We start from the raw sequence: 16707 nt of genomic DNA on the forward strand, positions 1-16707 counted from the left end.
CAACAAGAGTAACAGTCACATGTGAGAAGGATGGTGCTGATATTGCTGTGTGTCTTACGCATTTGGTATATGTTCAATCAGGAAATCTAGGTCCACACAGTAGAACTGGTATTCTGCATGATTTGACATTGCGTCCCAATATGCAAAAGATACTCCCTGGCCCTGTCAAACCTGAAAGCCTAAATGAAGAAGCACAGCCTGTCCACATCTTAAAATCAGGAAGGAGATTATCTCTGACAGTTGGGATCTGAGTTACAGGATTGCATTTGTCTTAGTTTATCGTAGGATTTTGTTCCCTGCATTCACATACCAAATGATAAGACAAGTGTTCCACTTCTTATATTGTGAAAAATATGAGGAACATGAACATCACTTGGATGACAGTATAAATGAATTGCAGCATTGTAGGGTGTTTGTAAAAATATCTGTCTTCTTTTCTTCCAAGGACCTTGTTTCTCAGCTTACTGAGTGGAGGAAGAGATGCCAACATCGAGAGCCTGCAGGAAAACACCCCCAAGGACAGGAAGAGGTGACTGTTCAGGCTTGACAATTCAACAGTCCTGGAGCTGTGTTTCTAGACATCTGCCCTGTCTCTCTGTTTTTGTTTGTTTTTTTGTGTGTGTTTGTGGTACTAAAGATTTAACATGGGGCCTTCACATTGAACTAAATCCCTAATCCTTTTTAAAATGTTTAAATTTGATGTTAAGATGTAATCTTACTAAGTCACTAATTTGCTGGGTTTGAATTTGTGAGCTTACTGTCTCAGCCTTTGAGAGTGCTGGAATTTTAGGCATATCCCACTCCTAGCTCCCAGCTGGGATTTTAAAGCATGTTAGCCCTAGAGAAAGCAAAGGGATTGGAGTTCAAAGAAAAATTCGGAAGAATCATTAGTGGAGAGGAAGAAGAAAAAAAAGGCTCAATGATTCTTTACCACCATAATAGCAATGGAACCTGGCAGACAATCCAGGAAAAAGGGCTTAGGTGCCAAGGGCTGAGCCCTTGCTGTTCCAGGAGTCACCTTTATCTGCCTGCAGAGTGAGTCACAGAGCCAGATATATTTGGGGCTTGGTTTTCTAAAGGCATTTCAAGCTCACATTAGTTTGGAACTTTACCAGATGTAAACATCTTGAATGTGAATTTTCAAAACTGGCCAGTGTGGGCTGGGGGTTTAGCTCAGTGGTATAAGCCTCTGGCAGTCCTGAGTTTGATCCCTGGTACTGATAAAAATGAAAAAGACCAAAAAAAAAAAAAAAAAAAAAAAAACAAAAAAAAACTGGCCAGTGCAATGTACAAACTTTTCCCCAAGAATGTCTGCTTTGGATTATGAAGTCTAGAACTGGGCTCTGTTTAATTTATTTACTGGGCTAGAAGCTACAGAATACTCCCAAAGTGAGGAATAGGTAGAAAACACACAGCTATGTATGCATACTCAAGCACAGAGCTGCACAAACTCATGCAGCACATACCTTTTGTTGGTAAAGTGAAGGACTTCACCAGATGTTCTTCTTGGGGCCCATTCTGATTTTCATGAGCTTGTCTAGAAATCTAGAGACCACCACTCCTGCCAAATGAGCTGAACTGAAAACACATACACACACATGCACGCACGCATGCATGCATGTACACACACACAGGCTTCTCATTTATAAAATGAATCCTTTCACATAACTAATAAAATGTAGCTTCAAATTCTATTATTTAACTAAGGAATATGATTATAAGTTTTGCACATATATTGGGATGGCCTGAAAGACAGGCCTCTTTGTTTAGTCTCAGTTTTTTTTCTGAGCGCAGCCAACCATGTGAGTGTCCCCAAATGCACTGGGGCATAGCAAAGACCTGGGCAATTGGGAGACAGGCAAAATTCTAGGCCTCCCCTTGGTTCTGATTTTGTCTGCGTCAGGACCCAGGAACCTGTATTTTTATCACATTCCTCAGATGATCCCAATGATGCTGATGTCAAGGCCAGTCCTGGAGGTCCTGGCTTGTCTGCGTGCCCATGGCTGTTCATGCCTCAGTGATGCCAGGTTTTAATGTGCCAAAGGATGTTCACAGGCTCAGTACTCCTCATGAGTAGATCTGAATGAGCATGAGTTTTATAAACTGTAACTTGCCCATCACTGACCTCAGAGGCTTGAGAAATTGCTCCCAAATGAGCTTTCTCCCTCATCCTATCGTCCTCCTTGGCTGTAGATTCATGGTTGTTTCTTGGTTCATTTTTGCCTGTTTTTGCTCACTTAATATTGTAGGCCCTGAGTTTGATTCCAGCACAGCAAAACCAAATGAACTTCATTTTCTTAAAAATATTGTAATTTATTTCAATATATTTGAAGTTTAAACCTATCATGTGAGGCATCAAATTTGGTACCTCTTGAACTATGTTTGGCTAAAGTAGTGTTTTTCTTTCTTCCTTTCTCTCTCTCTCTCTCTTTCTTTCTTTTTTTCTTCCTTTCTTTCTCTCTCTCTCTCTCTCTCTCTCTCTCTCTCTCTCTCTCTCTCTCTCTCTCTCTCTCTTTTGCACTGGAAATCAAACCCAGGGCCTTGTGCTTTCTTCTCCACTTCCCCGGTTCCATGTTTTTAAGTCTTAGGGTGCTTTTCTAAGCTCACATGTTCTCCACAGACATTGGCATTATCTTGTTCACTGATTTCTAGTGGACATCAAGGCAGACAAGTCTGTGTGAATAATGTATTTAGAACATTTTAAGTGTTACAGATGCAAACCATAGAGAACAGCTTTTATTAAACTTATCTACCACGAATACATTACAGGACACAGTTACTGTTTGCAACAAGTTGACTTGCAGGTTGGAGATTTGAATCCCTATATGTCCCCATCCTTGTCAGTTTCAAATTCTATCTGCAAGCTGAAACATGACCCTGAAAAAATTCAGTATCAAATGTGTCTTACAGAACCAGATGGCCAGCAAAATGAACAAGAAGGATTCCCGAAGTAAGATATATCTTAGACGCTTGCATCAAATGTATTCTACCTCCCTTGCTAACATGGAATTCTCCAGAAGGTAAGATCCTTTGAAAAACAGTACATTTAAATAAAAAATTATTAGCGCAAAAGCCACATAGCCACTAATCACCCTCAAAATACTCCCCCTTGCCTTGAACACACGTATCCTGCTTTCTTGGCACTTTGTGAAGCAGTTTTGGAAGTCCTCTTTCCTGACTGTCTTCCGCTGTACTGCTGTCCTGCCTGTATGACTGGATCAATGTCCTGAATCAATTTAAAATGTTTACCCTTTATGATAATTTTGAGTTTGAGGAAGAGCCAGAAATTGCATGGTGTTAGATCTGGCAAATAAGGTGGATGAGGACACACTGTGATGTTTTTACAAACCTGCCTCCATTGGGCGGCACTTGGTCACAGCATTCACCATATTTTTGTTCACACGTCTTAAAGTCGTGAGAGTGGACTCCCAGAACTGCTTCTGAAAGTGGCAGGAACAATGGAGGGGTGAGTGTGTTTGAAGTAAGGGAGAGTATTTTGAGGGGGATTAATAGCAGTGTGTTTTTAGTGTCATAATTTTAAAAAGTTTAAACATTTACCATATTGTTAGATTGTATATTAATGCATTTTTCCCCTGCAATGCTGGGTATGTAACCCAGGGCCTCTTGTATGCTAGGCAAGCGCTTTACCACTCAGGTACATACACCCTTACTCCTTCATGTGTATTTTATTTATTTATTTTTAAATTAACTTTATTGGTACCTTTTGATACACATAATGACCACATTTATTATAAGGAATTTCTATCTGTACACAGTATATCTTAATTCTCTTTTTTCCATTCCCCTCCGTTCCCTTGGACCCTTTTCCATTTATAGAACTCTGTTTCTATTGTTTTCTTGCCATTAATTTTTACTTTTTTATACCTATTCCCTTTGCCCTCCCTCCTCTTCCCTGTTCCCCTTCCCCTTTGGATATTTTTTTTCCTACTTCCCCATATCTATGTTCCATTTTGGTCCTTACTTACCCTTTGGGTTTCTCACCCAAGAGAATCAATGTGGTACTTAAACTTCTGATTTCTTAACGTGTGTTTCAAATAAATTGTCTCACAGTTATCTTCAATCTTTTTACATAGAAATTTTAAAGAATTGTCATCCTACAAAGTGGTCTTAAAACTATTTCTTAGAAAAATAAAAACATAAAATGCCATCACAGGACAGAATATAATGGCACAATATAAACATAAAAAGTAAACAGAAGTAACCCTACCCCTGGAGACTTAGAGATTCAAGGAATTTAGGAAGCAGAAGCTGGAGATGAGAGAGAAGGGATCATTATCTTTGCTCCCGACTAGACATTGTAAAAGGGTGTTACTCATATAAACTTAACCCTCAGGAGGTCTCTGCTGATCTGAGAGAAACAAGGAAGCGAGTACTTAGGTTCAGGGTCATGAGTAGCCATGCAGTTGTACACATCTAATGTTAAGCCATATTATTTAAGCTGTCAGTTTAGTTACAACAGGTTTCGTAAGGGTGTGTGATATTCAGTAGTGTATTGTCTACGAGAGATATCCTGAATCACGGTAGCTATACTTCTTTGTTTAATCTCTAGATTATAACAGAGAATAAACTCATGTATTTTATTATAGGAACATAGTAAGTGGAACTCTGCAGTGTTTTCAGCTTTTTTCACATTTCAGCACACACTAATAAGGAGCATATCTCAGACACATGTGACCTCTACTGCAACTTTTTTGTGCTTGATCTCCCAAGGGTTCAACTCGTTGCTCCTGACAAATGTGCATGTGCTGGCTAACTAGAACCAGCTCTCTCAGGGCACCCACAGATGGCACTTCTCATAGGAACATGGCACCATGTTTAAAATTTCCACTAGGTGCACTGGTAGGGGTAAAGAAGCAATGGATACGGTTGTTTGACAGATAAGAGAAATGTCTTGTTGACTACTGGTAAGACGCCCACTGTAGTAGTGTCAAGTGTGAGACAGAGAGGTTTTTAGATCTCTCCATCATTTATCCTGAGTTCAGTCTGTGAAGAAACTGTCACTCAACATGGACTGCTTCACAGGCCAGTGCCAGCACCTCACACTGGGCATCTCACCTGGCATTGTGAAGAAGGTCAGGAGATGGGGAGATGGGTACTACTTCCATCTCCTCTTACAGACCAGGAACTGCATGCCCAGGATGTTGGGTGGGCTGGCAGGCCCTCTGCCTGCCTCTGTATGCACTTTCTTGGAGTTGTGTGAACCTGCAGGTATCGGCTTCCTTCTCTCCTAAACAAACACTGACCAAGGAGAGGTATACTTTACCCAGTGCACAAAGCCAGGACCTGGGCTGAGGAAGCTTCCTCAGTGTGGCTAGAACTCAGCTCCCCTGGCCCTGGTCCCATGTAGTGAGCTACAGTGGCTAAAACAAGTGTGTGGGCAGCTCCTCAGCCTAGCCCTGCAGAGCCCACACACAGCGCTGCCAGGCCTAGCACTGGGCAGGGGATTTCTCTGGGGACCTGAGAAACATGTGGCTCTCCAATGAGATGAGGCCACTTCTAAATTAGGGTGAACTGAGGTGTCACTACCAACTCTAACGCTGGGCCTTTCTCTTCCTACAAATACTCAGTGTTGCCCCGGATTTGTTCCCATGCCTTCCTGAGCAAGCATCAAGGAGCTGGGGCCTCATTTAGAGAGGCTGAATGCTTCCTGAGCAGCCAAAGCCCCTCTTCCCCTCCCCCCTTCTCTCCCTTCTCCTCTCCTGAGACCAACTAGCCCACCTCTAGGATGTTTCCCATGAAACAATTTCACAGAACGTCCACCCAGGAGACTCCTACAGATTTTTGCAGTTAAGGAGCCACTTTCTGGTCATTTGGGCGGGGATGGGGGATGTCTCCCTCATTTAGTGACCAATTCAGGCCCCAGCTATTAGCATTTGAATCAAGCAGCCCAGCTGTTTTGATGGAAAAGAGAAGCTTGGCCTTTGTTGTTGCAATTTAAGGGCTTTAGTAACTTTCTTGCCTCCTTTCATCAGGTCCAGTGGCTGGGGAACCTGCTAGGTAGAGGGAAATCAAATTCTGGCCTCCGTATGCAAATGGCTCTGCTCCTGAGGCTCCCACGAGGGGGCCCTGGGTAGGATCTGGGCACCTTCCCAAACCAGTTCTCCTTTTGCTCAGAATTTCCTAGACTACCTTCAAATTATTCTTTGTTTAGGTTAAGTCAATCCAAGTAATTATGGAAACACAGCAAGACAGGATGGAAGTACTGGTGGTCCAAGTTTTTCCTCCATCAGCTGGTCCATAATTCCTACGCGCCAAGGGGCCTGAAAGTGGGTGGATCTGTGGCCCATCCAAGGGTACTCTCCAAATAGCATAATACCTACCTCACAGTGGAGTCAAAGCCTCTTGGGAGGGCATGGAGCTATTTGAAGTAGTAGGTAATAACTTACACATGTAGAAGTAGCCCATTCACTTTTGTAACTAATAAAAACTGTAAACTTTTAAGTTTAAAAAGATGGGAGCCCAACTTTTTAAGAATCTATTTTCCCCCCTAGTTGCAGGAAAATGCATTACATTTTCACAAAGACAAAAATATTTAGGATACTTAAAAATGCACAGGTCTAAGGAAAACACATTTGAAAAGAAAAGTCCTTGAAAAAGTTGTTGCACCTGCAGCCACACTCAGAGTTCATTTCACACATAGATCCTGAGGCAACGGTCCAAACCTGACATGGTTCCTTCTAGCAGGCCAGGGCTGCAGCTCCTGGGCAAAGGGAAGGTGATGGGCTAAAGGAGGGTCTGGGAAACACCAAGAGGCCCTGTGTACCTGTGAGCCCCAAGCTTCAGCTCCCTGCATGGGGGGCCCAGCTTCTGGGCACACGCAGAGATGCAACAGGGGACAGAAAAGCTGCTCTGACTTTAGAACATCTCCACCATCTCCACCAACATCCACACCTGCCAACCACATTGCTTCAGCTCTTGCAGCTCAATTATCTGCTGCTTCCCTTGAATACTCCCTCTGAGAGTGGCTTTGAGCTGTTCCTTTCACTGTTTCCTCCTATTTTCTGCCCACTTACCACCTCCAGGCTGTATTCCTCTCTCACCCACCCTGCATGAGTTTTTTTGTTTTTTTTTTTGTTTTTTTTTTTGTACCAATGATTGATCCCAGGGTTTTCATGGTTAGCTACGTCACCAGCTTTTAAAAACTGTCTTGAGACAATCTCTTCAAGTTTTTAAATTGCCCAGTGTACCTCTGCCTCCCAGACTGCTGAGAATATAGTTGTGCACCACCACGCCTAGCTGAGCTGGGGCTCAAGCTCCTTCCTTGAGCTGCCTTCACCAGCCTCTAAGGTGGGAAGTGCCTCAAAGGCAGGCACCTCATCTCCTAATTAGTGTGTGTCCTCTCACAGGCCTGAGTACGTCTCTAAAGAAAGCAATTTGTCAAGCAGCTGTTTCCTAAGTTGATAAAAGACTGTGTTTGCTTCTGCCTCAGTGTTTGCTGTGTCGTGTGTAGAAGACAAATGGCACCTGTCCTGTCCCAGCTGGAGAGGGATCAGTCTGACTTGCTGTGCCTTTGTCTCAGGCTGCTCTCCTAACTTGGCTCATCTGGGTTCCAGGTGTCTGGTGGGGGCTCATTCTGTGCTGCTGTGCCTCAGAGGTGGATGGAGCCTTGCCCACATTCCACTGGGCAGCTGGGAAACACTAGGCTCTAGAACCTATGGTCCCCAGAATACAGCAGTCCTGATATAAATGCTGTGTGTTCTCAAAGCATTGTTGTGAGAACCCAGTAAGACAAACGGAAAGATGTCATCACCTACTAGCATTAGCAGAGGGACTTTCTTGAGATTGAGGCAAAGAAGTAAACTTTGGGACAGGGCCAGTAGGAACCCAAGGTCTGGGCTCAGGCTGGGCTGAGAAAATTCCATATCAGACACATATTATCATGGCTTCTGTCCCCAGGTTAGAGATGAAGGGATACTGTGTGCTCAGTGTCATGTCTTTACTGCCACTGAGAGAAGTAAGAACCTCTGCATGCTAGAAGTGCTTTTGCCCTGTGAGCATGTCCCTAAGGTATGTATGTTTGCCACACCTAGCCCTGCCAGTGACTACTGTCACACTGAGATTGCAAACAGGCTCAGCAGTATCAGTAAGGTGCATTCATGATCATAGCCATAATAGAAGAAAGGAAAGTCTAGTCTCTAGCTCTAATCCTGGGTGGTTCCCAATGGCTTGTCTGTAACTGCAGGCTACAGGAGAGCCAGTGTGCCTTGTCACTGTCATGTCACCATGGCCCCTTCAGGGATGAGCTCCAGCCAACAGCAGCCAGTGTGTACTCAAGGGGCGCTGGGCCTCACGCTGCCTCTGTGTTTGCTTTTCTCTGTTTGGTGCCACCGAGCAGGCTGCTGGAGAAGGACGGTCGCTTCGCAGATGTGCACATCGAGGGCAGAGCTGGAGGTCTGGTCAGTGTCCTGTTGGTCTACAGGCTGCAAAACAACTCTGCTCTGCCCTGGACAGATCGGGGAGGCTTTGGGGAGCTGGGATGGGACTCACACTGTTTCTCTGCACTACACGCATTAGTCTTTATCCTGGGAGTTCTTAATGTTGCAGGAAGCTACTAGTAGGCAGCAACCATTGTTGGGTAAGGGTGAGGATCCAGTCCATCTGTGTGGAGCATAATTCAGGATCTTGCTGTAGTGATGACCAAGGGACAGAGAGGTCAATTGGGTGTAATGAAATAAAAATCATCTCAGTTACTTTTCTTGCTGCTGAGACATACTACTCAATACCCAAAGTTAAAGAAGGAAAGGTTAAGTTAGCTCAGAGTTTGTAGAGGTTTCAGTCCATAATCTGCTGGCTCCAAGGCAGGGTGGTACATAACTGAGGGGCAACAGTTCATAACAACAGAAGATAAAGGGAAAAGCAAGAGAAATTAACCTCTTGTCTGCTCCTTTTATACTGTATCTACACTGCTGAGATTAGGGTGGTGCCAAAATAATCAGTGGACTGATTTAACAATCACACGTTTAATCCTAGCATCACATACGCTAGATTCAGCCACTTCCAAAAAAAGCCTGAGACTGCATGAGGCTTTGGTGAGGGGAGCATCTAGATACAAATCATAACAAAAATCTAATCTTGAGTCTAATTTAAAAATTGAATAAAACCCAAATGGCCCCTCTCCCTTTCTTTGACCTCACTTGCCACTCTTCTCATCTGCACTTTCAATGAGTGAGCTGCAGGCTGGCCTCATGCAATGTGACAAAGGTCTCAGCAACGAGGATCTCTTTTCTAGAATAGTATGTGTTTGGTGATAAAAAATTCTAGGCATGAATAAATTCACACTTGAATAATCATTGCTTATCCAAATTTCCCAAATTCTGTTTTAAATATTTTTTTCTCATTTTTAGAATGTAATGAAAACAATGAAATATTTAAAGTATTCTTTGCTTTCTGAAAGAAGGACTACATGATCCTAGATGAGCACAGAGAGCCAGAAGAAGCTATGCCCAGGGAGACAGAGGCAGGAGACCCACTGCCTGCAGGCCAGCAGCCTCACAGCCAGCTTGCCCTCACCTTCTTGAAATGCTGGAGCTCAGGATGTACGTGGAGAGATTCCTCCTGCAAAACAAGTGAGCCCCAAGTGACCCTGTGTGGCATGTGAGTAGTCAAAGTCCCCCACAAAATAACCATAAATAAAAATGTTTGCAAAATGCAAACGAACAAAAAAAGCACTGGAGAAGAGTTTGGCAGTAGAGGGGTAAATAGAGTCAAGAATTTAAAAACCTAAGTTCGAGGTCTGTCTGACAGGATCCTCAGCTAGCCCCCTATTGCTATCTCCAAAGACCCTTTCCAGTCCCCAAGGTGGGCAGGTACTCAGCCCTGTGGTTCCTCCAGCTTCAGGGTTTGCTTTCCAGAGCATAGAAGTGGTGGCCTATCATCTCCTGCCTCCTGCCACCCTTGCACTGATGGGCCCTATAAAGACAGGATTGTATGGCTCCTCAAGGCATCTCCTGCTTCTAGTGCACTCACTGGTGCACACCAGGGTGCAGTATTCCTGGACAGAAGGGACCAGTAAGCTCCTGTTGTCACTTCTGCAAGACTAAACAGTCACTGACGACTGACAGAGTTGGGTGAGCCCTGCTTTCCCTCATTGCTGTGTGCTCAGGTTGCTGGGTCAGAGCTTTTTTTGTATGCATAGTGAGCACAACACCACCTCTGGAGCTGTGGAAAGCTCTGCTTGATCATTTAAACAAGGCAATGCTGCCCAAGGCAGGAGCACCAGGAGTGCTGAATTCTTGTCATAGGATGTTTTGCTCAACTCAGTTAGCAAGTCCAGCACATGTACCTTCCTGGGTTTGCTACACTGCTACCTGTTATAACTGCCATCTGCCAGCTGGCAGCTTTGTTAGAACCCACATCTCAGGAGCCAGAAATTTATGTAAGAGCAAAACACAGGTCACTTCAGTTTGGGGTTTACTCAGATAGGGAGCGCCAAAAATAACCAAAAGCTGTTTGACTTGGTGAGCCTCCCTTCATCCAGGGAAAACCCACTATAGCCTGTCCTCTGATGATGCTACCTGCAATAAGTGTGGTGGATATAGATAACAATAGATCAATCTGATGAGGACTGTAAAAGTCTTCAAACAAGACCCTGGTGGTTAGGCTTCTGTTAGTTTTTTTTTTTTTTTTTTTAGACAGGGTCTCACTATGCAGTTTAGGCTGACCTTTGAACTCACTATCTTTGCCATATATGTATATGCAGACACACAGACTTGCAGAGATATGTGCCCACGTACGTGTGCATGCACACCCCCCCACCCTTGCCAATGGTGATTTGTTAATAGTTAGTTTTGGTAAAGATAAGTGTGCCTTGCTAGAAACAGGTTTGTCTTACTTAGCCAGAGTCTGTAATATTCAAAGCATCTTCTAAAACAGGAATTGTTAAATACAAAATGCTAACCCAAATTTTATCTGCTGTATTTCCCTAATCCTAAAGAATGTTTTCACCATGATTTTCCCTCTGGTGAAAATTTCCAGTTTGAACTAAAATGTGTGGCTTCAAATAATCAAGAAGAAGGTAGGGATATTGGTAAATGTGGATGTGTACTTTGTGCAAAATTTACAAGGAAAAGTCTTCAGAGAGCCTGGAAATAAGTTGTCAGTAGATTGAACTAATTAAAATTCATAAATTTGAGGAGTTGCAAACTGCTTAAAATGTATTCTACATGATAAAGTGCATCTGAGTTTCTTGGAGAAGGGGTTCATAGTATTTTTTTAAAATTAAATTCTTACAGAGGTCTGTGATCCAAAAAGGGAAAAAAAAAATGTTATGAGGTAGGCTTGTAGTGGGAAAAAAATCTTATATTTGGAGAAAAAAGGTATGCATTGGTATTAACACCATTCTGAGTTTAAATTATTGCAGCAAAATAATTTGAATGTAACCTTTAAAGAACATCTCTCTTCTCTTGCCTTAGGCTTAAACATCCGAAGCACCGGAGAAGTGATCCTGATCCTCCCAGGGTGACTGCAGCTCCTGATGTCCCTGCACCCCTGACCTTGGAGCACATGACTCTAACCCATCGTGTTGTGGTACACATCTGTCCTATCTCAACTGGGGTGGAGGCTGCCATTATGTATGAAATCAAAGGATACATGGGAGCAGAAGTCAAGGTGTGAGAAATGCTGTAAGATAGGGGTGTGGCCAGAGCAGGTACACTATTTTCCAGATGTCACATGGACCATCAGCTTAGAGGGAGGAGTGTAGGAATTTCAGGGGTAATGGCAGTAGTTGGAGGGGAATGAATTGTTTCCAAGTTTCTTGATGATCAGGCACAACTGGCCAGAGATTAGTGTTAAAAGAGGTAGTGGGTGGTAATATCTCCATATCTCTATGGAGATATAGATATAGGTATGAATATAGATCCATATATTTTCTTATATCTATTCTAGGAGGCTAAGACAGGAAGACGATACTGGATTAACTATGTGGATGAAGAATAAGGCTATAATGTCAGTAGTAAATGGGAAGGATAAAGAAATGCTGACATTCCCAAACAAATGAGGAAATGAAAACTTTTTAAAAAATTCAAAATCATGATAAACAATGCCATCAAATGAACCAGTGGATACTTAAATGCTTCGATAATATCTTCCTTATAAATGTAAAAATTTCATTTGGAAACCTAGAAACATAAACAAGACCAGTAGAAGTAGGTACCAGCAAAATAGGACAGCACAGCCAGGTAATGGAGATTATAGACATAGAAAATGTGATACACAAGATTAACATGGCTAAATGAACTTTATAATGAAGTTTTAAACTATGAGTAAGGAGCAGGGGGACTGGGAAATGAATTTAGAGTGTTTGAAAAAGAATGAGATAGAAACTCTAGAGTGGAAAACATAATATGTGATTAGATACTCAACGAGTGGTTGAAAGTAAGGTAGGCGACTTCTGGGAGAACATGGTGGACAAATAACAGCAGCCACTGAGGCTCTCTGAGATTACCAGTTTAGAATCCAGGAGCGGTGCCATGTGAGGAGTCCTATGTGAGGGGAGATGTACCCTGCTGACCCAAGAACAAAGTAAGCTGAGAGAAACCAACTGGAAATGCAATCTTGATGCTATAACAGGAACAGATAAAATCTCAGTGCGGAAGCTGGATCCCATGCCATTGGAAGCCATGATTTGAATTTCCTGCTGCCGATACTGCGTCCCAATCTGCATGGCAGGGAGAGAGACGTGTGAAAGCTCTGAGAGCTGGAATCGGACCAAATGGCATTGAGAGAGGGACTGGCAGGGAGCCCTGCATCGACCTGCGGTGAGTGAGAGAAATGGGGACCCTTTCATAGACTAGGAGGCTCCAACAGAGGACATTCTGGGAACAGCAGACTAGCCGGAACAGGGTCCTGCAGTGACTTTAGTCGCATATTCCCCTCTCTAGCAGGAGTGGTGGGGAGTGCTTGGCTTGGTGACACCGTGGACTAAGATCCAGTAGGCTAGCCCAAATCAGGTCCCTGCGCCTGGCGGTGCTCGCTAGCAGTGAAGCATTCAGTAGGTTGATCTGGAGGGATGGGCCCAGCAGAGGCTGCTCAGGTCTGTGTCTCCCTAGTACACTGCAGTGGGCAAGAACACCTAGCTGGCAGATTCAAACAACTGCAACAGACAAAGAGAAAAAAAAAAAAAAAAAAAAACTGGGCCTCCTACATATACTTGTATGGAAAGAACAAAAAGTATGGGAAAAGGGAGCAACAAGAAAGGGTCCTCAGTCCCCAATCCTGAGAACACTGATCCAGGAAAGGTAAATGCAAAGGAGGACAGAAAACATGCAATATCAAACACGGCACCAATAGACATAAAGCGATATCTCCGGAGCCTCATAGACGAGTTCAAAAGTGAAATATTTAACAAAATAAAGCAAGAAATAAGTAGAATAGTTAAAGAAATGCTAAGCATCACCCAAGAAAAAACAGATGGTGGAATGGAAGAACAGAAAAAAAGGGGAGAATTGTTTGATGGAGAAAATAGAGAAAACATAGAATACGTGAAGCAGGTTCACAGAGATTACCAGGAAACTGAAAACTCTATTGAAAGCTGGCATAACAGCTTGAAAGAAACTAAGGATAGATTATCAGAAGTGGAGGACAGATTTGTAAGGTGGGAGCATGAAATGAAAAACTTCTTAAAAATAACAAGAAAACAAACAGCAATAATACAAAGACTAGAAGATGATAAGAGGATCTATAACTTAAGAATTAAGAACATAAAAGAAGAAGTAGGGACTCAAACAAATGAACTACAAAAGCTATTCACAGAAATAATCCAGGAGAATTTCCCTAATTTAGCAAAAGGTAAAGATACTCAGATGTATGAGGCATACAGGACCCCAGCCACCTACAACCCAAACAGAGCTATATCCAGGCATATAATAATCAAAATTCCAGAAATCCAATATAAGTACAGAATTTTAAAAGCCATCAGAGACAAGAAACAGATCACTTACAAGGGAACACCCATCAGAATTACAGCAGACTTCCTGGCACAAACCATCAAATCACGAAGAGCGTGGGGGGAAATAGTTCAAGCTTTGAAAGATAATAACCTCCAGCCAAGATTGATATATCCTGCACAACTGTCCCTAGAAATTGATGGAAAAACAAGGTGCTTCCAGGATAAAGAGGAACTAGGGGAATTTGCAACCACCAATTCAACTCTACAGAGATTACTGCAGGATATTCTAAAAAAGAGAAATACCAAGATTCCACAATGAATGAAGCAGAAAGCTTCACGGCCACAATGAATGAAGCAGAAAGCAAAATGAAGAGGACAAACTGACAACTAATGACAGAAAAAGAGCTCAACAGAAATGAGGCAGAGAAGACTGGATGGTAGGAGCAACCATTTTGGAGAAAACAAGACATCATAATAGGTAGTGCTGATTTAATATCCTCTTGTTTTGAAGTCCCATCAAGCTTTTGTTCTTCTGTGTCCATTGGTTTTAACGTGTTGTATCTTATTAGATTTTATTATATGTGATAATATAAACAAAAACTTTTATAGACAAGGAGATTATACAGAAACCATTGTTTATTTTCTGTTAGTTGATTCTAAATACCCTGTAATACTGTCATTCTCTTGAATGGTTTTACATTGTGGTATGTTTGATGCTACAGTATACGAAGTTATACCCAAAGATTTTAAGGGAAGAGACACTATGGTAACTACTATTATGTCGAGATTATCTTGTGGTGAAACACTATTTTGCTTAAATGGCTATGTTTTTGACCTCACTGTTTTGTTGTTATGCCCTCTTTTTTTTTTATCTCAATCTCCTTTTTATTATCTACTTTTTCATTTTTCATTTTTATCCTTTTAATTAAGGGAAAAATAAATAGCAGAATATGTTATAGTAACTCACTTTGATTTCCTGTTAACTTGATTTGAAACTCTGTATTGCTCTCACCATCTTGTTTTGACTGATTTTCCTCCATTCTGTTATGCTAGATAGTACCAAGTTTGAAAGTATAGGCAACAACTATGAAGACAATAAGATTCATTGTGATGCCCATTCTGGTTGATTATTATCTTCTTTTGAAGTCCTCTTTACTGTTACTTTATTCTTTACTCTTTTGTTCAATTTTATTATAACTGATGATATAGGCAATTCTTTTTAACATAACAAGAGACATTATGGTAACCATTGTTGATCACCTTGTATTTTGTTTTTACATTATGTATTATGTCCATCTTTTTGATGTGACTGAATCTGTCCTGGTATGTCACATTTGGTTTTACTTTCTTCAAAAAAAAAAAAAGTAATAAGAACTGTGGGAGTAATAAAACCCAAAATGTGTAATTGTCATTGTACAAAATAAAGGAAATGAAAGTTCTCTAAAAGATATAACTGCATATATATTTAAGTGTATAAGATAGATAACCATATTACTGAGTTTTGTTGAATCATTGAACAAAACTGTTTCTTTTTTTTTTTTGGTCTTTTTCATTTTCATTTTTATCGGTACCAGGGATCGAACTCACGACTGCCTGCTTACAAAGCAGGCACTCATGCCGCTGAGCTAAATCCCCAGCCCCAACAAAACTGTTTCTAGTCTCACTGTTTGAAAGTCCCCTCTATATGCTTTAATTTTGTAACTTTAACAACTATTTCTAAGATGACAATATGTAATTAACTAGTGATTTGCTACTGTTTATTTTTTCTGAAATTCTGTATAACTTGTACCTTTTTTCTGTTTTTTTTTCTTTTTTCTCCTTAAATAAAATTAAAAAAAAAAAAGAAGAAAGTAAGATAGGCATAGCTGAAGATAGAGTCTGTGAATTAGAGTGGCCTAAAAACATGACCTGAAGGCCAGCATGGAGAAAGAAAGTGATAAGAGCCAGGAAGGCCAGAGGAGAACATCCACTCAGAGTGTAATCACAGTGCCGGTAGCAGTACTGGAGAGAATGGGGAGGAGAAAAAGAAGAATTTTCTGAATTGATGAAAGACACCAGTCCTCAGCTTTAGAGAGACCAAAGGATGAGTACTATAATGAGTAAAAAGAGCGGTACCAAGTAAGAAGGGAAGAAGGGAGAAGAGAGGAAAGAATAATACCCTGAAATACAGACAACATCACCATAGCAGCCATGAGCAGGTCATAGAGAACTGTATCTGCAAGAAAAAATGGAAAGCCTAAGCAATCTTACAAATGTTAAATAAATCAAACCCCAAATAAAAGACCTTTCTACAAAGGAAATTCTAAGCCCATATGGCTTCATTGGCAACTTCTTCAAATACATAAGGAAGAGATAATGCTATGATTTATACAAAAACTGTCTCAGAAAAATAGGGAAAAAAAAGACCATGTCCCTCAACATTTTTTGTGAAGGAAGCATAACCTTGATATCAAAACCAGAGCAAAGATTTTTATTATAGTGAAGAACAACACAGGGCAATCACACTCAGCAACATAGTTGTAAAACTCTTAACAGAAGAATTAGCAAAGTGAATGTAGTAATATTGAAGTTCATTTCAGTATAGAGGAAAAATAATAGCAAATTTTAAAGAGGAGTTCTTTAATCTGGTGTACTTAAATGTAAAATATAATATACTTAATGGTGAAATTTTTAACCCTTTACTTCTGAGGGTGGGAATAACACATGATGACTGTCTTTTCCATTTCTATTCCATATTTTACTGGGAGTTTAATTCAGGTAATAAGTAACACAAATTTTTGAGAGCTATGAAATTTGTA

General features: G+C 41.4%; 1 protein-coding gene across 1 annotated transcript in view; it reads left to right on the forward strand.

The window, feature by feature from the left end:
• The window catches only part of LOC101787712 (uncharacterized), a gene marked incomplete at its 5' end in the record, with an annotated part of 45378 nt that extends 30048 nt beyond the window's left edge, over positions 1-15330 (forward strand). Inside the window, 6 exons of the mRNA XM_063233348.1 lie at positions 446-529; positions 2911-3020; positions 8357-8417; positions 9413-9615; positions 11433-11547; positions 11908-15330. Coding sequence (XP_063089418.1) covers positions 446-529; positions 2911-3020; positions 8357-8417; positions 9413-9615; positions 11433-11547; positions 11908-11958 — 624 coding nt within the window. The remainder of the gene's footprint in view (positions 1-445; positions 530-2910; positions 3021-8356; positions 8418-9412; positions 9616-11432; positions 11548-11907) is intronic.
• Between the last annotated feature and the right edge of the window lie 1377 nt (positions 15331-16707).

Source organism: Cavia porcellus, unplaced genomic scaffold (assembly GCF_034190915.1).
Source record: "Cavia porcellus strain 051 isolate PalLab524CR breed Dunkin Hartley unplaced genomic scaffold, mCavPor4.1 scaffold_22, whole genome shotgun sequence".
NCBI lineage: Eukaryota > Metazoa > Chordata > Mammalia > Rodentia > Caviidae > Cavia > Cavia porcellus.